Here is a 19,620-nt window from a genome sequence, read left to right as displayed (position 1 = left end):
GCGCGCGGCTCGCACCCGCAGGCCGCCCGGCCCAGGCGCTGCCCCCGGGGGCCGCCGCCACTCGGTCCTGCCCCCGCCCCGACTCGGCGGCCTGCGCGGCGGGGGCGTCCTCCCGCCGCCTCCCCGCGCGTCCCCTCCCTCCGCCCGGCCTCGCCGGCTCGCTCGCTCCCTCCCGATTTGGGAACGCGGCCTCGGGGCGGGCGGGGGCGGCGGGGGTGGGGCGGGGCGGGGGAGGCTGACATGTGAGCGGCGCGCCGGCGGCAGGTGGAAAGGCGAGCGGCATGGAGCGCGTAATAAGAGAGTTGGAGTCGGAAAGAGCCGCCCCAGTCGCCGGGGAAGCGGGCGGTCAGCGCGGGCTCCGTCGGCCCCCCGACTCCGAGCGCCCGCCCCCGGCCCCGGAGCGGCCCCGGCCCGACCCCTAACCCCCGCCGACCGCGCCCTCCCCGGGCCGCCCCGCCGGCCCCGGGTCCGAGCCATGCGCCGGTGAGCGCCCCGCGCGCGCCCCCGCCCCGGATCGGACCCGGGCCCCGGCCCCCTCCCGCCCGGCGCCGCCCATGGCCGAGGCCCCCCCGCGCCGGCTCGGCCTGGTCCCCCCGCCCGGGGACGCCCCCCGCGCCGAGCTGGTGGCGCTCACGGCGGTGCAGAGCGAGCGGGGCGAGGCGGGCGGGGGCGGCTCCCCGCGTCGCCTGGGCCTCCTGGGCAGCCCCCTGCCGCCGGGCGCACCCCTCCCAGGACCAGGCTCGGGCTCGGGCTCCGCCTGTGGCCAGCGCTCCTCCGCCGCGCACAAGCGCTACCGCCGCCTGCAGAACTGGGTCTACAACGTGCTGGAGAGACCCCGCGGCTGGGCCTTCATCTACCACGTCTTCATGTGAGTTTGCGACCCCGAGTCCCCGGCCGCGCCCTCGCGCTGCCGCCCCGCGCGGCCCCTGCTGGAGCCTGGGCCCCGGGGGGACGGCCGCCCCGCCCTGGCTCCGCCTCCTGCCCCCCAGCCCCGAGGCCGGCAGACCCTCATCGCTCTGCCCCCAGACCTGAGCCCCATTTCTGATCCCCCTCAGCCTGACCCTAATCCCCGCTCTCCAAGTCCTGACCCTTGCCCGACCTGGCTTCTGACCTCCCCCACCTCAATTCCTTATTTCCATCCTTTCTCCAACCCCTGCGCCTCTGTTCCAGGTACTCCCCACATCCTGCTTCTTGTCCCCCGTGTCTCTCCAATCTGGAGTCACTGAAGTGTGGCTCCCTTTTCTCTCTTCCTCACTTCTATCTCCCTGTGTCCCAGACGCAGAGGACCCTTTCGCCCTCCCACACCGTCACCCTCTCCACAGCTCTGTAGCTGCAGTAGGTTCCCACCTGGGCTCCCCCCAGAGATGTCCCTCTCCAGGGACAACCTCCACCCCAGCCCAGGACTGGCCCCCAATTATAGGTGTTTGGGAGTCCCCTTGAGTCACCAGAGTTCTGACACTGGCCTGTGCTGACTTCTGTGAGTCTTCACACAGTCTTCCCTTCCACCCTCAACTTCCCCACGGCAGCAGTGAGCCATGCCGCCTGCCCGGTGGGCTCGGCCAGCTAGCCTGCCCACTCCCTGGCCGCACCAGGGAGCACCAGGCCTGGCTCTGCGCACCCCCAGGGGAAAAGAAAGAGGAGAGGGGTAGGTTTGGAAACACTCAGGCTGCGGGCCCCCTCCTCCCCCTCCCCAGGCTCTTACAACTTTCAAAAACAATGACCCTTCTTGGATGTAAAGAGTGAATTTTGGCAGCTCAGAGCTCTGTCTTGGGGGACGGCCTGGCCCAGCCGGGAACATGAGAGGCTCGGCAGATATCAGTTGAAAGACTGGGCCTGGCGCTCGGACGCTCGAAGGTGCCCGAGAGAGAGACCTCTGGTCCCTGGAAACTGTGCTGATATGAATCCCTTATTGCTGCCCCCAGAGAGGGCCTTCTGGTCTTAGGGTCTCCTGGGTGGTCCCCTTGCCTGTCCACTGGACTATCTTATAGTCCTTTTGCCTGTCTGACTGTCCTTCTGCCAGAGTGAGTTTCTGTCTGTGTGTGAGTTGTCCTGTGTCTTCATCTCTCCTTCTGCTAGTCTGTTTTCACCCCTCTGTTGACCTGTCCAGTTATCTGTGTGCCTGTCTGTCCATCTGCCTCTCCACCTGACTCCCACTCTTCTACTTGTCTGTTTCCACCTGTCTTTGATCTGTCTTTCTGCTGACCCGCTGCTGCCCGCTTGCCTGCCCACAGAATTTCCGAGGGGAGGGGAGGAAATGCTGGCAAAGGAGCCCCCTGACCACACGAAGGGTAGAGGAAGGGAGCTCTTTCAGCCTGCATGTTCCCTTTTTTGCACCTCGGTGCCAGCCTGCAGGGGATGACAGCCATGACTTGGGGCAGGGACCTCGGGTGGGCCAGGTGGGGGTGGGGCCGAGAGTTGAGACTGCTCTAGACATGAGGTCAGACTTAGAGTCAGGGTCAGTGGTTAGGAGTAGCCCAATCCCCAGTGCCCATTGGGAGGGCCTGGGTGAATTTTCCGCTGCAGAGAGGGCTGTTGGAGTGCTGTGGGTTCTGTGTTGGGGTAGCAGGGACAGTGGCATCAGGCATGAGGGGCAGGGGACTGCTAATTAAGAGCCACTGCGTTGAGATGCCCTTGCCCACCCTACAGCTTAGGTGCTCGCGGAGCCTGAGACACTCCACGGGCTCCGCTTGGGACATGACTTTTCCAAGGCAAGGCTGGGCCTGGGAAAGCACTAGGGCTCTGCGGTGGGGGTCCTTAGCCCCCAGGCCCGGCCTCTCAGCCGCTGTAAGGGTCACTGGGGGTGAAGGACCTGTCTCGTGTCCTCTGGCCAACATTGTCTTCCCCTCCTCTGGAGGGGCCACTCCTTCCTCTCCAGGAGCTAAATCTGCTGGTACCTTTGCCCCATATCCTGCCCTTTCTGGATGCCAGGAATGCCCTGGCCAGGGCCAGGCTGATTCTGACCACTTGTCCCCAGGAGCCCAAGGCAGAGGCATCTCTTGGGAGCTCTGGGAGACGAAACGCAGCACGAAAATGTCCAGACGTTTGGGGGTCTCAGGGAACTGGTCGTTCATCTTAGAGGTCAGGGAGGACTGAGGGGTCAGGAACCCCACCTTTTGCGTGCTGTGCAGTCTTGGGCTGATCGCCACAGCTCTCTGAGCTTTAGATCTCTGGGCCATCAGAGTGGGGAGAAACCCCAGCCTTGTGGGCCTCCGTCTTGGATGAGCAATGGGTGGGAAGAACTTTGGTAAGCCGCGGGGGCCTGTGGGAGGGTGAGGGATGGATGGTATATTGGGCTTGGGGGAGGGGGCTGCTTGGGAGGCCTCTCCTGTTCTTGAGGAGCTCCAGATGTGGGGTCACTCCTTGCAGGGTCTTGGCAAGCCAGGAAGTGCTTCCTACCATTGGACTTCGAGCCCGATTGTTCCACTTTTGGTCCAAATCCTTCCCTCATCCCCAGTGACCCTCACAGGCAGCCCAAACGAGGGGAGTCCAGGGTGCACAGGTAGCTAGGACCCCCTTGCCCGAGAGGTGGGCCCTGGTGGGAGGGGCCCCAGGAGGGAAGCCTCTGGGAGAAGGACTCAGGGAGGAGGGAATGGAGGTGAGCTGGCCCTTTCACCCCAGGGCACACCTTCCTCACACCTGCCAGTCAGGTCCCTCTGGGCCCCACCCAGAACCCGCACCTTCTCTGGCCCCAGGTGTGGGCGATTGCCCAGAGGACCAGCCCTGGTTCCGCCTCTCCCGCCAGCGGCTGCAGCCGCTGGGAAGCATGAACCGCTGACTCCTGTCTTCTCATTGAGATCCAGAAGGAGGGACTGCTGGCTCTGCGAGCTCTCCCGCTTCCCTCCAGGCCCTTGGTCCTGTCACCAAGCCCCCACTCTCCTCCCCTGGGCCCCAGTCCTTGATTTCAGCCCTCAACTCTTCACAGGCCCCGCTCTCTGAATTTTGAGAAACACCACATCACTTCCCGTCCTGCTTCCGAGCCTTTGGAAGGGATGTTTGCTCCTTGCTGCCCCCTGCCAAGGGCCACGCCGGCCTCCCTTTTGAAGTCAGAGGCTGGAAGGGGCAAGTCCGAGTAAAGCACCATCTCCCCTCGTCTTCCCCACACTGCTGAGCTGCTTTGGGACTCTTGCAGCTCCCAGCCCCCAGCTGCCCCGCGAACTTTCTCTAAGTGAAGGTTTACGCTCTGTAAACATCCTCCGGCAGCCTTGTCCCTGGGGTCAGAAGCTGTGGGAATGGGGAGGGAAGGAGGCAGCGGCAGCTCCCGAAGCCCTCAGCCTCCCAACCCCGGCGTACCCCCACCTCCCACCCTGACTGTCTGAGAAAGAACATGGCCAGCAAAGGGTGCCCAGAGCCCCCAGGCCTCCCTGGGAGGTGGGGCCACACATTTTGACAGCCCCATTTTGTTTATGAGAAAACCGAGGCTCTGGAGACCCATCACACAGTAGATTAGTGGCAGGTGCAAGAGCTGGAGCCGAAGACGCCTGACTCCCTGTGCAGGGTCTCCCCGCTGCTCCCCGAGGCTGCCTGGGTTGGCTCTTGAAGTTTGAACTGAAATTGCTGATCACGTGTGGATCATCAGCTGTGTGCCGAGCACCGAGCTAAGCATCCTCTATAAACCATGTTGCTGTGTGCTTCAGCAGCCCGGCAAGGTGGGTGCTGGGGTTCTCCTCATGCTGGTGAGGAAACTGAGGCTCAGGAGAGGTCCCGCAATCAGCATGGAGGAGCCTCAGCCCAGAGCTGGGGCTGCCCGCACTGTCTTCCTCCTGCACCTCGGCTCCAGCCTGCACCCCAACCCTGGCAGCTGGGTGGCAATTGCCCGGCCTCACACATGCAGTCATACTTCGGTTGCGCACGGCAACGGTTCTGCACACACACATCCCCACTATAAGCCCATCGGTCTGTCTCACGCATGCACTCTCAGCAACTGGGACATACCTGCCCGTGCATGTCATAAGGGCACCCCTAGCACACATCCAAGGCGAAGGAGTCTGATACACAACTGCTCCCACCTTTTCTCTGTCTTCACAGACGCACACTTGGATCTGTGCCCCAGCCTAGACCTAGGACAGGGCAGAGTCGGTCCCGTCTCTCGAGTTTGCTGCCCCTGCCTGTCCACAGCTGCAGGGGTGCCCTGTGGGTCTGTGTGTGTTTCTTCATCTGCCTTGGGCAGCCCCAGATCCACGTGGGAGCAGGTGGCTGACTTCCTAGCACTTTGCCAGCCTTCGCTTCTCCTGAAGGGCCCTGTGGTCTACTGCTGGGTTCACTGAAATACAGAAAGGAGCAGGTACTGGCCCAAGGTCACATCTGATGAGTTGGTGCTAGAACTGTGCCTGGAACCGAGGCCTTCTGCCTCTCAGATCAGGACTTTAATGTTTTTGCTTATTTGGCTGCACCGCACACAGGATCTTCACTGCAGCATTTGGGATCTTTAGTTAAGTTGCAGTATGTGGGATCTAGTTCTCTGCCTAAGGATTGAACCCAGACCCCCTGTATTGGGAGCACAGATTCTTAGCCACTGGACCACGAGGGGAGTCCCAGATCAGGACTTTAGATACTATTTTTCATTTTCAGCTGATCAGGAAGATTGCTCCAAGAACTTGGCCTTGCAATGGCGAAAGTCTGGGGGTGTGACCCAGATTTTTTGTACTGCTGTTTTTCGGTCCCAGTCCTTTAGTTTGGTCTTTGTAAGAGGGGAAGTGGATAGTCTATCCTGCCAGCCCTCGAGCCCTTCTTCTATCTCTCTCCCTTCGCCTTCCACTCCTTTGCTCCCTCCTTTCCACATTCTCCATGGTGGTCACTGGAGCATGTTGGATCTCTTATTGTCTACTACCCCATCCCAGCTCCACAGTACATTCATTCCTTCCATTGAGGAAGCTCTGCTGGATGTCTAACTTCAGGGTCTGTTGCTGCAGAAATCTATATTTTCAGAATGTTGGAGCCAGGAGAGTTTCAAGAGGTGATTATTCTTAGGCTGATGGCAGCACTTTGAGTGGGTGATAAATTCTCAGAGCCAGTCAAGGGAGCTGAAATGGCCTGGGGAACAGGGAGAGAGGAAGGCTGTGCAGACCCAGAGGAGGCCATGCGGGGAACTTCCCCTGACTTGGAGAAGCCAGCTGGAGGTTTTCTCAGCTTCCTTCCTCCCCCAACATGCACATCTGTGGGTCTTTGGCCAGGGCCGACCTTCTTATGGGCTACGGGGCCCAGGAGGGAATTCTGAGTATCTGACAGTTGTTGGGCTGAGATGGAGGAATAGGGGAGACTTTTCATTTCCCCAAAGGTTGCTCCACAGCAGGTTAAGAGTATGGGATCCAAATCTGCCAGATTCGGGTTCATTTCTGGTTCTACTCTTGGCAGTTATGTGTCCTTGGGCAAGTTACTTAACCTCTCTGAGCTTCTGTTTTCTCATCTGAAAAAAATAGAGGACTCATAATACCTGCCTCTAGAACTGTCAGGGCCAAGTGAGGGAAAGCACCTGTGTATCACCATTATTATTATATTGTTGTTGTTGTCATCGCACTCCTCCCCAGGGAGAGATTTGATGGATGTCCTTGTCAGCACCGTGAATGTGTCTGGGTGTTCCCCAGGACAGAGCAGGAGCTGCGTTCCCCTGGGTTGCGGGGTGAGCGGCTGGGCATGGGGAGCCAGAGAATGCATCTCTGTGGGCGTCTGAGGAATGCTGCGCGGCACTCTCTCTGTTAACCCTCGCAGCCATTACATCAGCTGGGCACCGTTGTTATGCTCATGCCCACTCGAGGAAAGTGGGGCTGGTGAGGGGACCTCACACACCTGCCCAGGATCATGCAGAGAGTGAGATGGTGGCTCCAGGACGCCAAGCAGGGTGCCTAGCGTCTCACTGACGGTTCCTTCCTTCACTTGACAAATAGAGTTAAAGAGCATCAACTCTGTACCAGGTCTGGGGAGGCAGAGAGACAGAGCATGTCTGCCCCAGCCTGGCAGTGGTGGTGGGGGTGTCTGTCTGGACCACTGGGCTCTCCTGCCTCCTCTCCCAGGGGCTCCCAGAGAGGGTGGAGGTGTGTGCGTGTCTGTGTGTGTACAAAGAGGAGGGCATCCATGAGGGTGTTGCTGCAGAGCTGAGGTCAAACCCTGCAGCTAGCCTGGCCCCGGGCAGGTGGAAGTGGAGCTGTGGGACCCAGGGGCACAGGCAGGGAGGGGAGGGCCACCCCCACTCTCTCCTGAGCACGCTGTTCTGTGGATAGGCACCGGGCATCCCCAAGGAGACTGCGAGGTCTCGGTCCCAACACTTGCTGGGAAGGTGCCTGCCCCCGACTCCACCCCAGCCCGTGAGCCTCACTGTCCCCCTCTGTAAAATGGGGCTAAACGGGAAAGTGGGCTGGTAAGGGCTGCCTGGCACAGTGGGACTCTGGATGAATGGGAGGAGCCGCTGTTTCAGACCTTCAGTCTTGTGGGGTGCGGGGTGGTGGGAGTTCTTCTCCAGCACCTTCTCCCTGAGCCCCCCCAAGGACTGGGCAGCACTGAGAGGGGCACTCAGAAGACTGCCTGCCTCCAGCGGGGACTCTGGGGGGCTGGGGAGAGGGTGCTGATCAGACTTCTGAGGCCCCCACAAACCCCCCCCCCTGCAGGACTCCAGGTTTTCTGGGCAGCTTGTCCCTCGGGTAGGATCTGTTTGCCCTGGGGGTTAGCACCTGGGTGGGGGGGTGAGAATGGGAGGGGCAGCCCCAGGCAGAAGACTAATTGGGCTGGGAATCCATGGGCAGTGCCTGAGGGAGGGAGGCGAGGGAGCAGGGATTCAGCGATTCCTTCCTCTCTGAGATTTGGAGAGCACTGGGTGGAGTGGGGTCTCCAGCCCAGGGGCCCTCCCTAATCCCTGCAGGGAAATCTGGGGAACACTTTCTCCTGAGACTCCTCAGACATCCAGGCCAGGCAGCTGGGGGATGTCAGCTGCCAGGAGCTGGAGATAAATGGACCCACTGAAGCAGGTGAGACGGAGGTCAGACAGCAGGAAGGACTGACTGCTCCACACCAGGAGGCAGAGTGAGATTCTCTGGGGTACCCTTTCCAACGCTGGGGAACCCATTTCAAGCTGGGCTGGACAGGATTTACCCTGCTCATTATCCCTATCGAGCAAGTGGTGCTGCCCCTCACAGTGTAAAAGAAGGAGAGTGGATAGAGCTGCTTGGGCCCCTGTGTTGGTGGGGGGCGGGGGAGGAACAGATCAGGCATCCTTGAGCTTTTGGGGAGGGTGGCCACAGGCCACCTCTCCTCCATCCTTGCTTCCCTGCTGCTCCTCCCTGGGAGCCTCAGGCCCGTCCAGGTCACTGTCTTTGGGTTTATTTTTTGCTGGGCTCGGCTCTCCCCTGGGAGGGGAGGGGTAGGGAGAGAAAAAGGGAGAAGGAACTGCTCTGTCAGCACAATCACGGCGCCTCTGCTCCTGCCCTCCTTGGCCCGGCTGCCACCCTCTTCCGGAAGGACCCGGCCCTGGGGACAATGAGGCCCCAGACCTGTGTGGGACCGCCTTCCCTGGGGCAAGACCGGCAGGTCTGGAACAGGCCTTTCTTCCCTCACCCTTCCTTCATTCATCCTGTCGCAGAGCATCAGAAGCAGAAGGGCCTCTGAGCTCAAGCAGGTCATGGCTTCACTTCACAGTTGGGGAAACTGAGGCCAGGAGGAAGAATTCAGCACACCTGGGGCCTTCTCCACCGCCCCTCTGCAACAGATGAGAGTTGTGCTAGAGTTGCTGAGAACAGAGGGAAGCTGCCTGCCAGTTCCGCCTGGTCCTCTGAGAGTTGGGGGCATTTTCATTTCAGTAGATTTCATTTACTCATCTAATCTTCCAGCCTCTGGGGACTGGTATCCATCTGGTGGGAGAGACACAGGATGGGGGAGGAACATATGAACCGTGCCTCTCCCTCCAACCCCATGCCCTTTGTCTTCCTTTTTGTTGAAAAATAAATTAGCCCCATTTTACAGATAGGGAAAGTAAGGCCCAAAGTCAACATAGCTAATAAGTTGTTGAAACAGGATTTGAATCCAGGATGTGGCTCCTGGGATGTTGCCCTACTGCCTCCTTGCTCGCACGGGCCCTTCCCTTGGGCTCCTCCCAGGGTTCTGTCAGCTGCCTCCTCCTTTTGCTCTTTGAATGTTGGGGCTCCTGTGGCTCTGTCCTGGGTCCTCCTCTCCATGTACAATTTCTGTGTGGGTGGGGGTGTGTCTCACATACTCCTGTGACTTGGGGGCGGGTCACCTCTGTGATGACAGCATCCTGCTCTGCAGTTTCATCCCTAAGCTTCCCTTGCCTCTTCATCCCCAAGGAACCTCAGGCTTGGCATTTGTCTCCAGATCTACCCTCCCCTCCCCAATAGTGACTTCTCCACCCCCAGGGCCCAAGTCAGGAAGCCCTTTCTCAAGCATCCTTGGCTCCTCACCTAAGAAACAGCTTGGAGTGTGCCCAGGTGGGCTTTTAATACTCCAGATGCTTTTCCCTCTGCCTCAAACTCCCTCCCCTCTCCCGCCCACCCCATCATCTAGGGAACTCCTATCTATCCTTCAAATCCCAGTTTGAACCACCGCTTCTCCTTGGAATCACTCCCTGTGCGCCCCACCCGAAGCCTGACTGGGGGCCCTGCAGAGACCCCTGAGCCCTACGCACCCGCCCTTGTGTGTTCTGGGCTCCGCTCGGTGGTGGGGGTCGAGCACAGTTCTTGGTTGGTAATCAGTGAATGTTTGCTGAGCCAGGGAATGAAGGTGACATTGAGGCAGGCTGTAAGGATGAGAAGGGTTTTGCTGATTAGAGAGGAATGGAAAAAGGACCCCTAGGTCCTCTGGGTGCAGGCAGTGAGCTGGAAACGCTTGCCATTTTTGTCCTGAGCGCACTCCAGGTGGCGGCAACAGCTAGAGAAAGGGCTTTGAGGTGGGACTCTGCTCCTCTAGCCTCTTGGCCTCAGGATCTGCAGAGTCTGGTGTGTCCAAGGCCCCGAGGGTCGGGCTGCAAAGGTGGGCTTTACCCTGTGGATGACGGAGAGCCACAGGCAGCGGCAGGTCAGGGAGGCACCGCTGGCTGGGAGCCCAGGCTTGATTGATTTCTTCTCAGAACTAGGGCTCTGCAAACACTAGACCACTTAGCTCCCCAGGTACTGCTGTTGGCAGCACTATTCATGTTCCCATTTTGCAGATAGGAAACTGAGGCTCAGACAGCGGGAATTATGTGCACCAAGAGGTTTGTCCATGGTGGAGTCAGGATTCAAACCCGTGTTTGTGCGACTCCCCAGCCCAAGCTCCAAGGGATTCTCACATGCGTCAGCAGACCCGGGCTTTTTTCAGTGACCTAAGGCAAAGCTGAGAGAAATAAGGACAACGTGGTGACTTTTTCATAAAGCTAAATTTATTCCATTTAAAGGACTGTCATTTAGTCTGAGATTATGTCCTTTCTTTTATGAAATGATGGGCCTGGGAATTTTTTAAAGAATGTCCTTACTTGGCGAAATAAAAAAGTTGACAATCTCACGCTGTCCCTAAATTGTTTTTGAAAATTTTACCCGTGCGTGAAATCCCTCAGTCTGGGCGCCATCCTGCCTCCTCCCGCCTGAGCTTTGGGACCAGAAGTGGGAGGAGTCCAGGTAGGAATGGAAGGATTAGAGGGCCGTGGGAGCCTCAGTCTGCCCTGTCTATTTCTCCTGGGCCTCAGGGCCAGCCTGCCCTGGAGTGCAGCAAGGACCAGCCCAGGGCTCTTGCCAAGACTGGTCTGCATGGAGGATGGGGCAGGTCACCCAGGATCAGGGCTTACCCCTCCGTTAAAGGAACACTGAACCCAGAGTCAGCCGGCTGGGGGTCGGTGCCCACCTCTGCTTCTTAAAGACTGTGTAACCTCAGGCAGGTGACTCAGCCTCACTCAGGCTCCCGCTTCCCATCTTCCATGGAGAAGGACAGTTATCATCTCTGCCTGCCCCCAGCATCAGGTGCCTCCCGGACTACAAAGTGCTGTGAGGAGCAGAGGGCCTCCCGTGCTTCCACCCTCCCTGCTCCCCAGCGCACACTCCCTCTTCTCACCCTGGCCTGCACTGGTTTCAGCCCCCAGGGGGGACATTGTGGAGGTCGGGGGTTGGGGGGGGGGAAGAGTATGGGTTCTATTAGAGCATGTATTCCAGACTGGCAATTCCTTTCCTCAGGAGCCCCTGCAGTGTATCTGGAGGCCTGGGGGCAAGGTGATATGGAGGGGGTCTCTGTGACAACCTTACCGGGGCCAGGCTGAGAGGCCCAGAGTTCTAACGGTTTTCATATACTAATGAGTTTCATAGCCTAACCTGTATGGGGTATGGTGGTGCCAGATATGGGGTATTTTCCACATGCTATTGTACTTCATTTAGTCCTTTTCAGAGCCCTAGGAGGTAGGCACTGTCATCACTCTATTGTATAGAGGAGGGTGCTGTGCTGCGCTTAGGATCTCAGTTGCATCCGACTCTTTGTGACCCCATGGACTGTAGCCCGCTAGGCTCCTCTGTCCATGGGGATTCTCCAGGCAGGAATACTATAGTGGGTTGCCATGCCCTCCTCCAGGGAATCTTCCCAACCCAGGAATCAAACCAGGGTCTCCTGCATTGCAGGCAGATTCTTTACCAGCTGAGCAACCAGGGAAGTCCATAGCTTAAATGGTCAGCAGGTGCCCTGTCACGCAGCCACTAAGCGTGAGATTCCAGGAGGACCGAGTTAAAGCTTGAGGGGGAGGGCCTCTGTGGTGTGAGAAGGTGGGAGCAGGTTCACTGGGCTCCGGGGGGCGAGCCGGGGTGGGGACACTTGCAGTATACATGGGGAGTGTGGTTTGGGCTGGGAAAGCAAGAGACACCTTCTCGCTGGTTGACTTCAGGCAGTCACCTCCCTCTCTGAGGTTCAGCCTCCCTTGTTGTTGGGCCTCTCATAATAATAAAGATAATAACAGCCCATGCTTATGGAGGACCTGCTGTGTGCTGACACTGCTCTGAGGACTTGCCGTTTTTTCTTTCACTTTTTCCTCTCAGTGACCAGAGGAGGTTAGGTCCTATGGTTATGCCCATTTTCCAGATGAGGAGGCTGAGGCACAGAGAGGTTGAGTAACTTGCCTGAGTATAGGTCATGGGGCCAGGAGTCAGTCACACCCCAGAATCTAGCTCTAGAGGCCGTCATCTTTCCCACCAGATTATGCCTCACTGGGGGCTTCCCTGATGGCTCAGGCAACCCACTCCAGTATTCTTGCCTGGAGAATCCCATGGCGGGCTACAGCCCCTGAGGTCACAGAGTTGAACACGACTGAGCACATACATGCATACCTAACTGGCCCCGATGGGCCTGCCTGCTGGGAGGCTGCTTCGACAACCAGCTAAGCCTTAAAGTTCAGGTTCTCTCTCTACCCCACTTCTACACTTTCTTGCTCTTTCATTTGGGAAGCCTTGCCTGGCAGTCCCTGAGGGGCCAGGCCCTATCCCAAGAGCTGGGGACAGAGCAATGAATCAGACTCTCCCCTGCTCCCTGGCGAGAGATGTGCCAGGCGGCTGGCAGCTGTCTGGGTGGAATCCTGTGGGGGCCCAGCTCAGAGGAGCTGAGCCCAGCCCCAAACTGGCGGTGACTGGGAAGGCTTCCCAGAGGAAGAGGTTTCAGCGGAGACCTGAAACGTGAAGAGTCAGAGTCAACCAGGCAAAGAGGAGGCGGGAATAGCCTTCTGGGCCGAGGGACCAGCATGGGCAAAGCCCTGAGGTGGGGCTGAACGTGACCTTTGCAAAGAACTGAGAGAGGGCAGGAGAGTGGGAGCCTGGATGGGGCGGGCGGTGTGCAGACAGCAGGCTGGAGCATGAGCGAGGCCAGGCTGAGAACGCCAGGCTGAGGAGCAGAGACTTCCTGGAGGAGACTGGGTTCAGGCAGGAACCGAGGACAGGAGTGCCATGGGCGAATTGGTGACTGAGAAACGCCCCTCTGGGTCTAGCAAGGGAGGCAGGCTCCCATGGGGAGCTCTGGGGCTGCCACCCGCCGGGCCTCTCTTTCCCTCTGCCTTCCCCTCACGGCCCAGCCGTCTGAGCGGCTCCGCTGGAGCTGCCCACTAACCCTGCCAGGGCCAGGCTGGACCTGGCCTGAAGCCCTAGGGTTTTTTGCCTGTATGGAAAGTTCAGCTGCTTATGCAAAGCCTGGCCTGGGGGAAGGTGTGTGTGAATGAGCTGAGGGAGGCCTTGGAAGCAGAGTGGGTAGGTGTAGGTCCTGATGGGGTTTGGGGGTCTGTGGGGGGCTCCAGAACAGTGATCTTAGCACTGCCCCATGAGAGCACCCGGGCTTGGCCCAGTGGATGGTGGGGCACCCTGGGGAAAGGGGCAGAGCCCACAGGGCCTAGCCTGCTGAACTCCCTGTCTGCCAGTTGGGGTGTGGAAATCACTGCCCCCTCCCAGCCCCCTGTCTACAGATGCAGAAACTGAGGCCCAGAAGAGGGCATGGAACAAACTTAGACTAGTGGCAGAGCCCAGGCTCAGCCCAGGAGTCCTGATTGTCCCCATCAACAATAAAGAACAGAGCAAACCTCTCTGCAGCGCTGGCCTGGGCTCAGGTCCCCTCTACGTGGTCTTGGGCAGGTCTCTTCACATCTCTGAGTTTCGGCCTTGGGGTCCAAAATGCTGCCTCATACCATGAGAAGAGCGTCACCTCTCCCATTTGAAGCTTTAAGGCATGCCTGACCATCACGGGGCTTAATCAATGTTTACTCAGTGAATGTCACTGAATTCTCACAATGCTGGAGGAAGATATTTATTACACTATTTTTATACTGAGGCTCAGGAAGGAGAAGTGACTTGCCCAAGGGCATTCAGCGGAGAAGTGGCTGATATGGGGCTGGAGCCCAGGTGTCTGGGCACCTGTCTAGGACCCCTGATGGACACGCTCCTATTTTGAGCTCTGGTGAAATGCAGCTGGTGTCCCAAGCAAGCTCCATCCGTTGGTTGGCCAAAGTGTGTGTGTGTGTGTGTGTGAGGTTCGGCTGGCCAGCAGGCTGGAACTCAGCTCACATCAACCCCTGTGCTTCTGTGCTTGGGCCAGGCTGCAGCTGCTGCCCCATGGGGAAGGGACCTTTCCACTTGCCCTCCTGCCTCAAGGTTTTTTTCTTGTGGCCTGGCTGGCTGGAGAGAAGAGCTGGTCATGGCATGACTAACAGGGCACCTGCCAGCCCCTCCCACATTGGAGTCTGGCCATCTAATGCCCTGCACATGACAGGCATGGGGTGGGCGCAGGGTGGGGAGAGGGATTTGTTCTTCTCTAATCCGGGGGCTGCAGCCCTCTTCTGTCTTGGCCAGGGCCGTGGGAGAGGTTTGTCCCTGGCCGGCCACCCCTCCATGCCCAGCGGCCCCAGCTCAAATCCCTGGCAAGCACCCAGCACCTCTGCTTGGGGCCTTCCCTTGTCCTGCTCATGCTCCCCACCCCGCCCCCACACCGACCGAGGCCGAGCTGGGACTTATGGGGGCAGATGCTGGGGCGTCTGTGACTGGTGGAGATGTGGTGCCGTGCAGCATTTGGGGCTCAAGGATGGGGGCAGTGTCAGGGAAGTTTGGGGCTCAGGCTGGGGCAGAGTTAGGGAGAGGACCAGAATAGGGATGCAGAGTTCTGAGTGTTTGGGGCTAATGCTGGGCCACCCCTTCCTGGAGAAATTTGGCTACAAGTCAGGGAGGCAAATGTGTGGGCCGTGTCCGCCCCCCCCTCGCTGGGCGGTAAACACAGCCGTCTCCCAGGAGACGGGCCCAAACATCTCGGCCCCCCACGGTTATTTATACCAGGACTCCCTCTCCTTCTCAGGCCTGGTCTGGCCTCTCAATCCACTCCTGAGCTGAGCGTCCTGAGTGGAGGGTCCAGCCCCTGTTAAGGCCGGAGGCCCCAGCAGCAGGCCTGCTTAAACCCCACTAGGGACTGGGCGCTCACCACCTCCCAGGGGCACGTCTGCTAGAGGCACTGGGTCTTACTGATCAGAAATGTGCTCAAGAAGGCCAGGGCCTGGGGAGGAAGCCAGAGTCGTGGGATCGAGCTCTGCCTTTGCTTTAAAGGGCTGTATGACTGTGGTCCCTGTCAGCTCAGCTTCCCCACAGTTCAGCAGGAGGAAAGGGTCCTGATGGTGCAAACTTTTAAGCAGTAGATCTGGTTCTTTAAAGGAATCGTGACACAGGAGTACAATACATAAATACATTAAAGCCAAGCTGCTCTGGGTGGAATCGAGGGTGGGGCCCCAGACTTCTGCCCACTCAGCCTCTATGGCCCTGCATGCCACCAGCCTGGAGCCTCTGCATGACCCGCCTTATTCTAGAACACACTCCAGGGGACCCTGGAATTCCCGTGTCAGGGCTGGCATAGGCCTCTTGACTGGTTCACCAGCCCAAGGTCCAGTGTTGTGTGAGTGCTCCTAGGATCAAGAGCAAACGTTAGCAGCCAGTATAGATGAGAGCAGGCTGGAGCCACCACAGGAATGTACCCAAGGCCCTTCCAATGAGGAATGAGCCCAGTGTGGGAGGAGAAGAGGGCACACCAGGGGCTGGGTACTGGAGGGGAGCTGGGGCTGGCTCTCCCCTCTCTGCCAGATTCTAGCACGGGACACCAAGGAGTCAAAGGTTTTAAATTCGAACCTAGCCCTCCAGATCGGCACGAAGGTAAATATGTCAGGAAGGATAGAACATCTCTTATTTAACAGCTTGTTGGCTTATAGTGCGTGGGTCTCCATTTGTACTCTTTCCCAGTCTCACCAGTGTTCAAGATGGACTTGCATTGGCTCTCCCTCCATCCACCCACCTCTGTAGGAACCCCAAGGTGCCCTTACCCAGAAGTCTCAAGCTGCAGAGGACTGTGGGAAATTCCTGACTCACGGATGCTCAAGGCCCTGGAGACCTGGGTCTTCTTGTTTCCTCCCAGATACTGTCTAAGCTTCTACTTGGCCAGCCTGGGAGATGTGGAGGAGTCAGAACAGGCTTTACCCTTGATGGATGGATCCTCATGAGCTGGTGGCGGTGGGGTGGGAGTGGACAGAGGAAGAAACTGTCTCTGCACGAAGTGGTCCCCAGAGGGGGCCAGGAATCCCAACCAGGGGCTGGGCTAGCACTCCTCAAAGCAGATCAGGGATTCTTGGGGAAGAAGGGGGACCATCCTGAGGAGAAGAGAGAACACGAAAGTCACCAAGGTGGAAATAGACAGGGTATGGAAGGGTGGAGTGTGGCCAATGCCTAGTGTGTGTACAGCCTCAAACTCTGGGCTGAGAACCTCAGGTGGTGAATCATGAGGAGTCATTGTAGGATTATAAATCAGGGAGGGGTGCTCAGACTGCAAGGTTAAGTGAACTGGGGTGAGGTTGGGGATGGAGTGAAGTCATGGTGATCAGTGAAGAGGGAAGAAGGGAGAAGGAATGGGGTGAGTGCTTGGCAGGACAGGAGTGAGGGGCTGGGAAGAAAAAGTTGGTCTCAACTTTGCCTTCTGGAACCTCCTCTCCTGTGTCCTCCTTTGCTCTGTCTTGGCTTCTGCCTCTTTCCCCCACCATTCCGCTGCCCTGGGTCTCCATGCTGGAGAGAGGAGCACCTCTTCCCACACTCATCTCGCCATATAGGTGGCAAGTGGAAGCCCACAGCTGTGTAGGAGGGAACCTGTTCATTCACTCATTCACTCAAATAATATTGATAAGCTGCTCTTGCACCAAGCTCTGTCTGAGGTGTGGGAAAGATAGTGGCAAGAGAAGTTGCTTCATTCATGGAGCTTACATCATGGGGGGCTGGGGCCTAGACACTGTATCTTTCCCTGATGTTGCCCCTCTGGCTCTTTGGCCCATGCCGTTGGATGCCCAGGAGTGGGGCCTCTCTCCATTACCCACTCATTCATTCCAGCTGCCCTGGCATTAGCACCCATCTTCAGAACATTGAGGAGGGGGGTTCAATGATCATGGTCCCAACCCCAGGGACCACCCATCTCCATGATGAACCTGGGGCCTCAGGGCAGCACCCGGGCTCAGGCCCTAGTCTTTTTCACTTACCTGTGACTTTGAGCCCCTCACAAGAAACTTCCTGGCCTCAGTTCTTTATCATGTGGGGCTTTGGTAAGCCCCAGGGAAGCGAGGGGAGGGAAACACCTGTCAGCTCCAGTGTTCCCCATTGGTGGACAGCTCCTCTGGCTGTGGGTAGAGGTGGAGAAATGCCAAGGGCTCAATATCATCATCATTGTCAACCAAGATAATAGCTACTGTCTACTGTGTTCACTGTGGCCAGCCTCATGGTTCCTCTCATTTAATTTAGTCCCCACGACCAGCTCCCTATGGTCCGTATATCTTCTCTCTCCATTTGCCAGATGAGGAAACTGAGTCTCTGTAAGGTGACATGCCTGGTTTGATCCGTTCACCCGCGAACCTATCTGACTCTGGGAGCCCTTAAGGAGGGCGCGATGAGGGTGCTGCTTGGCACCGGGCTGCCCCTCCTGGGCACTCAGCCTCGAGAGTAGTAACCCAGCGCCAGTTCCTCCCCCCATCCTCCTCGGGGGGCTGGCACCACCCTGAGTCTGGGCACTGGGTCCTACAACACTGGCCAGAGCAGTACCAACGGCGGATCAGTCCAGGACCCGATTTAGGGGCCTTGGCACCTCTACGTTCCGGGGCTCTCCGTGCCCAGCAAGCGGCGTTGGTGGGTGGGCTAGCCGTGGACAGGGTGTCGCGCCCCCTTTTCGGCCCCCGTCCACGGGGACGCAGCGGCACCTTCACACTTTCCGCTTGGCCCGCTGCTCGCCTTTCAGGCCGCAGCGTTTTCAATTGTTAATTTGGAAACGGAAAAAGAAGCCGGCGGGGCGGGGGAGGCCGCAGGGAGGTAACTTGAGCCTGAGCGCCGCCCGCGCCCCTCCCGCGAGCGGTGCTGGGTGTCGGCGACGCTCCGCCCCTTCCAGGGACCGCCCGGAGCCCCGCCCATCACCGCGCCCCGCCCCTTCCAGTAGCTCCTCCCCGCGCCGACAAGGCCGGGTCAGCCTCCCGGACCCCGGAGCGGGAAGGGGCCCCTGGGGAGGAAGGGAGAGAGGCCGTGCCGAGGGAGGAGTCCCTCTGGAACCCTCCTTGCCAGGAACCCCTCCCTCTCCCGAGGAGCCCCGCCTGCTGTCAGCCTCCTCCGTGTCCCGAAGTGAACCCAAATCTTTCTGCAACCCCTCTGGGCGGATTCAAGCGAGCCAGATCCCTGCGTCCAAGCCGCCGCAAGAGGGATCATTGGCCCCATTAGACAGACGGAGAAACTGAGTCCCAGAAAGAGACAGTTCACTTGCTCAGGGTCATGCTGCTAAGTCTGAGTTCTTGAACCTGGTAGGGGTTTGTTTCTTTTGGTTCTCAAACGTTTAGAGTTCAGTCTTCCTCAGGAGAGGAGGGGGCCCCGGGACTAGAGGTGCAATCTGTCCCCTTCCCCTGACCTCTTCCCTCTTTCTGTGGTTAATGAGCTTTTGGAAGTCCTGCTTTGATCTACCCTGACTCCTCCTTGCTATCATTATTCAATTATAGGGGAGTTTTGGAGGTTAAGGGGCTTCCCTGGTGGCTCAGATGGTAAAGAATCTGCCTGTAACACGGGAGACCCAGGTTAGATCCCTGGGTTGGGAGGATGCTCTGGAGAGGGGAATGACTCCCCACTCCAGTATTCTTGCCTGGAGAATTCCGTGGATAGAGGAATCTGGTGGGCTACAGTCCATGGAGTCGCAAAGAGTCAGACACCACTGAGCGGCTAACACACTCTGGAGGTTGAAGGAGGTCACTCTAGACTTTCCACACACAGGAGTGCCCTGCAAATGAAATGTAAAAGACCCTCCACTTCCAGCCACTCTAGAAGTTCCTTAGGATGGGCAGGAAGCCAATTGGGAAGCCAAGATCACCAATCCCAGATAGGTCAGCAGAAAATGGGAGCTCTTGAAGACCTTTCCTCAACCCCCTCCTCTCCCTGAGGAGTAACTGAAACTCAGACACAGCTTCTCACCTCCTCAGCCGGGTGGGGCAGAGCCAGGATGGAGAGCCTGTCGATCCAGGTCCCTAGCTTTGCCCACAGCCTGTGCCTCCCCTTCTGCTGCCCCCAACCCTGACCCCTTTCTTGGAGCCACCGCGCAGGCCCTTGCCTTTTAGGGGACTCTGAATCAGTCAGAACCTCTCCCCTTAAAACCCAAGAAAACTGAGGGGATGTCTGCAGACGTGCTTCCAGCCTAAAGCCTAAGACCCTCCTCGCCGCCCCTCCCTCTTGACCGTGGAACAGGCCAGGGTCACTCAGCCAGCCTTTCTCAGCTGTCCGAGCCCATTGGAGCCAGTCTTGCTTGATTTGGTCTGGCTGGTCCTGGATTTGGGGTTCCCACCCTGAGCAAGGCTCTCAGAGCAGCATCTGTAACCAGCAGCCCCAGGTGTGGCCTGCGAGTTTGCATGCTGCTTTGCTTGTTAGCAGCAAAGGCATCCGAACACTCCTCTCCATCATTTCCCCTCAGCCTCCCACTGGATGAGATCTTCAATGGCTGAGTCTGCAGGACTCCCCAGGTCATCCTCCCCAGGGGACCCAGCCCTCCCCGAAGCTCCTGTTCCACCCTGTCAGCTCTTGGTGCCCTCTGCTCTGGGAGTGCTGAGAACCAAGTGGTGGGGACTCAGCTCTCTCCCCTCTTTTGACTCTTCCCTCCCTCCCTTCT

At 58.4% G+C, this 19,620-nt stretch overlaps 1 protein-coding gene across 1 annotated transcript in view; it reads left to right on the top strand.

Moving 5' to 3' along the window:
• Positions 1-554: 554 nt before the first annotated feature.
• The window catches only part of KCNQ4 (potassium voltage-gated channel subfamily Q member 4), a 56,021-nt gene continuing 36,955 nt past the window's right edge, over positions 555-19,620 (top strand). The window contains exon 1 of the mRNA XM_061120079.1: positions 555-868. Within this exon, the coding sequence (XP_060976062.1) occupies positions 555-868 (314 nt within the window). The remainder of the gene's footprint in view (positions 869-19,620) is intronic.

The sequence above is a fragment of the Dama dama genome, chromosome 20, assembly GCF_033118175.1.
Source record: "Dama dama isolate Ldn47 chromosome 20, ASM3311817v1, whole genome shotgun sequence".
Taxonomy (NCBI): Eukaryota; Metazoa; Chordata; class Mammalia; order Artiodactyla; family Cervidae; genus Dama; species Dama dama.
Note: the sequence above shows the minus strand (reverse complement) of the source record. Positions and strands in the feature narration are given on the sequence as shown.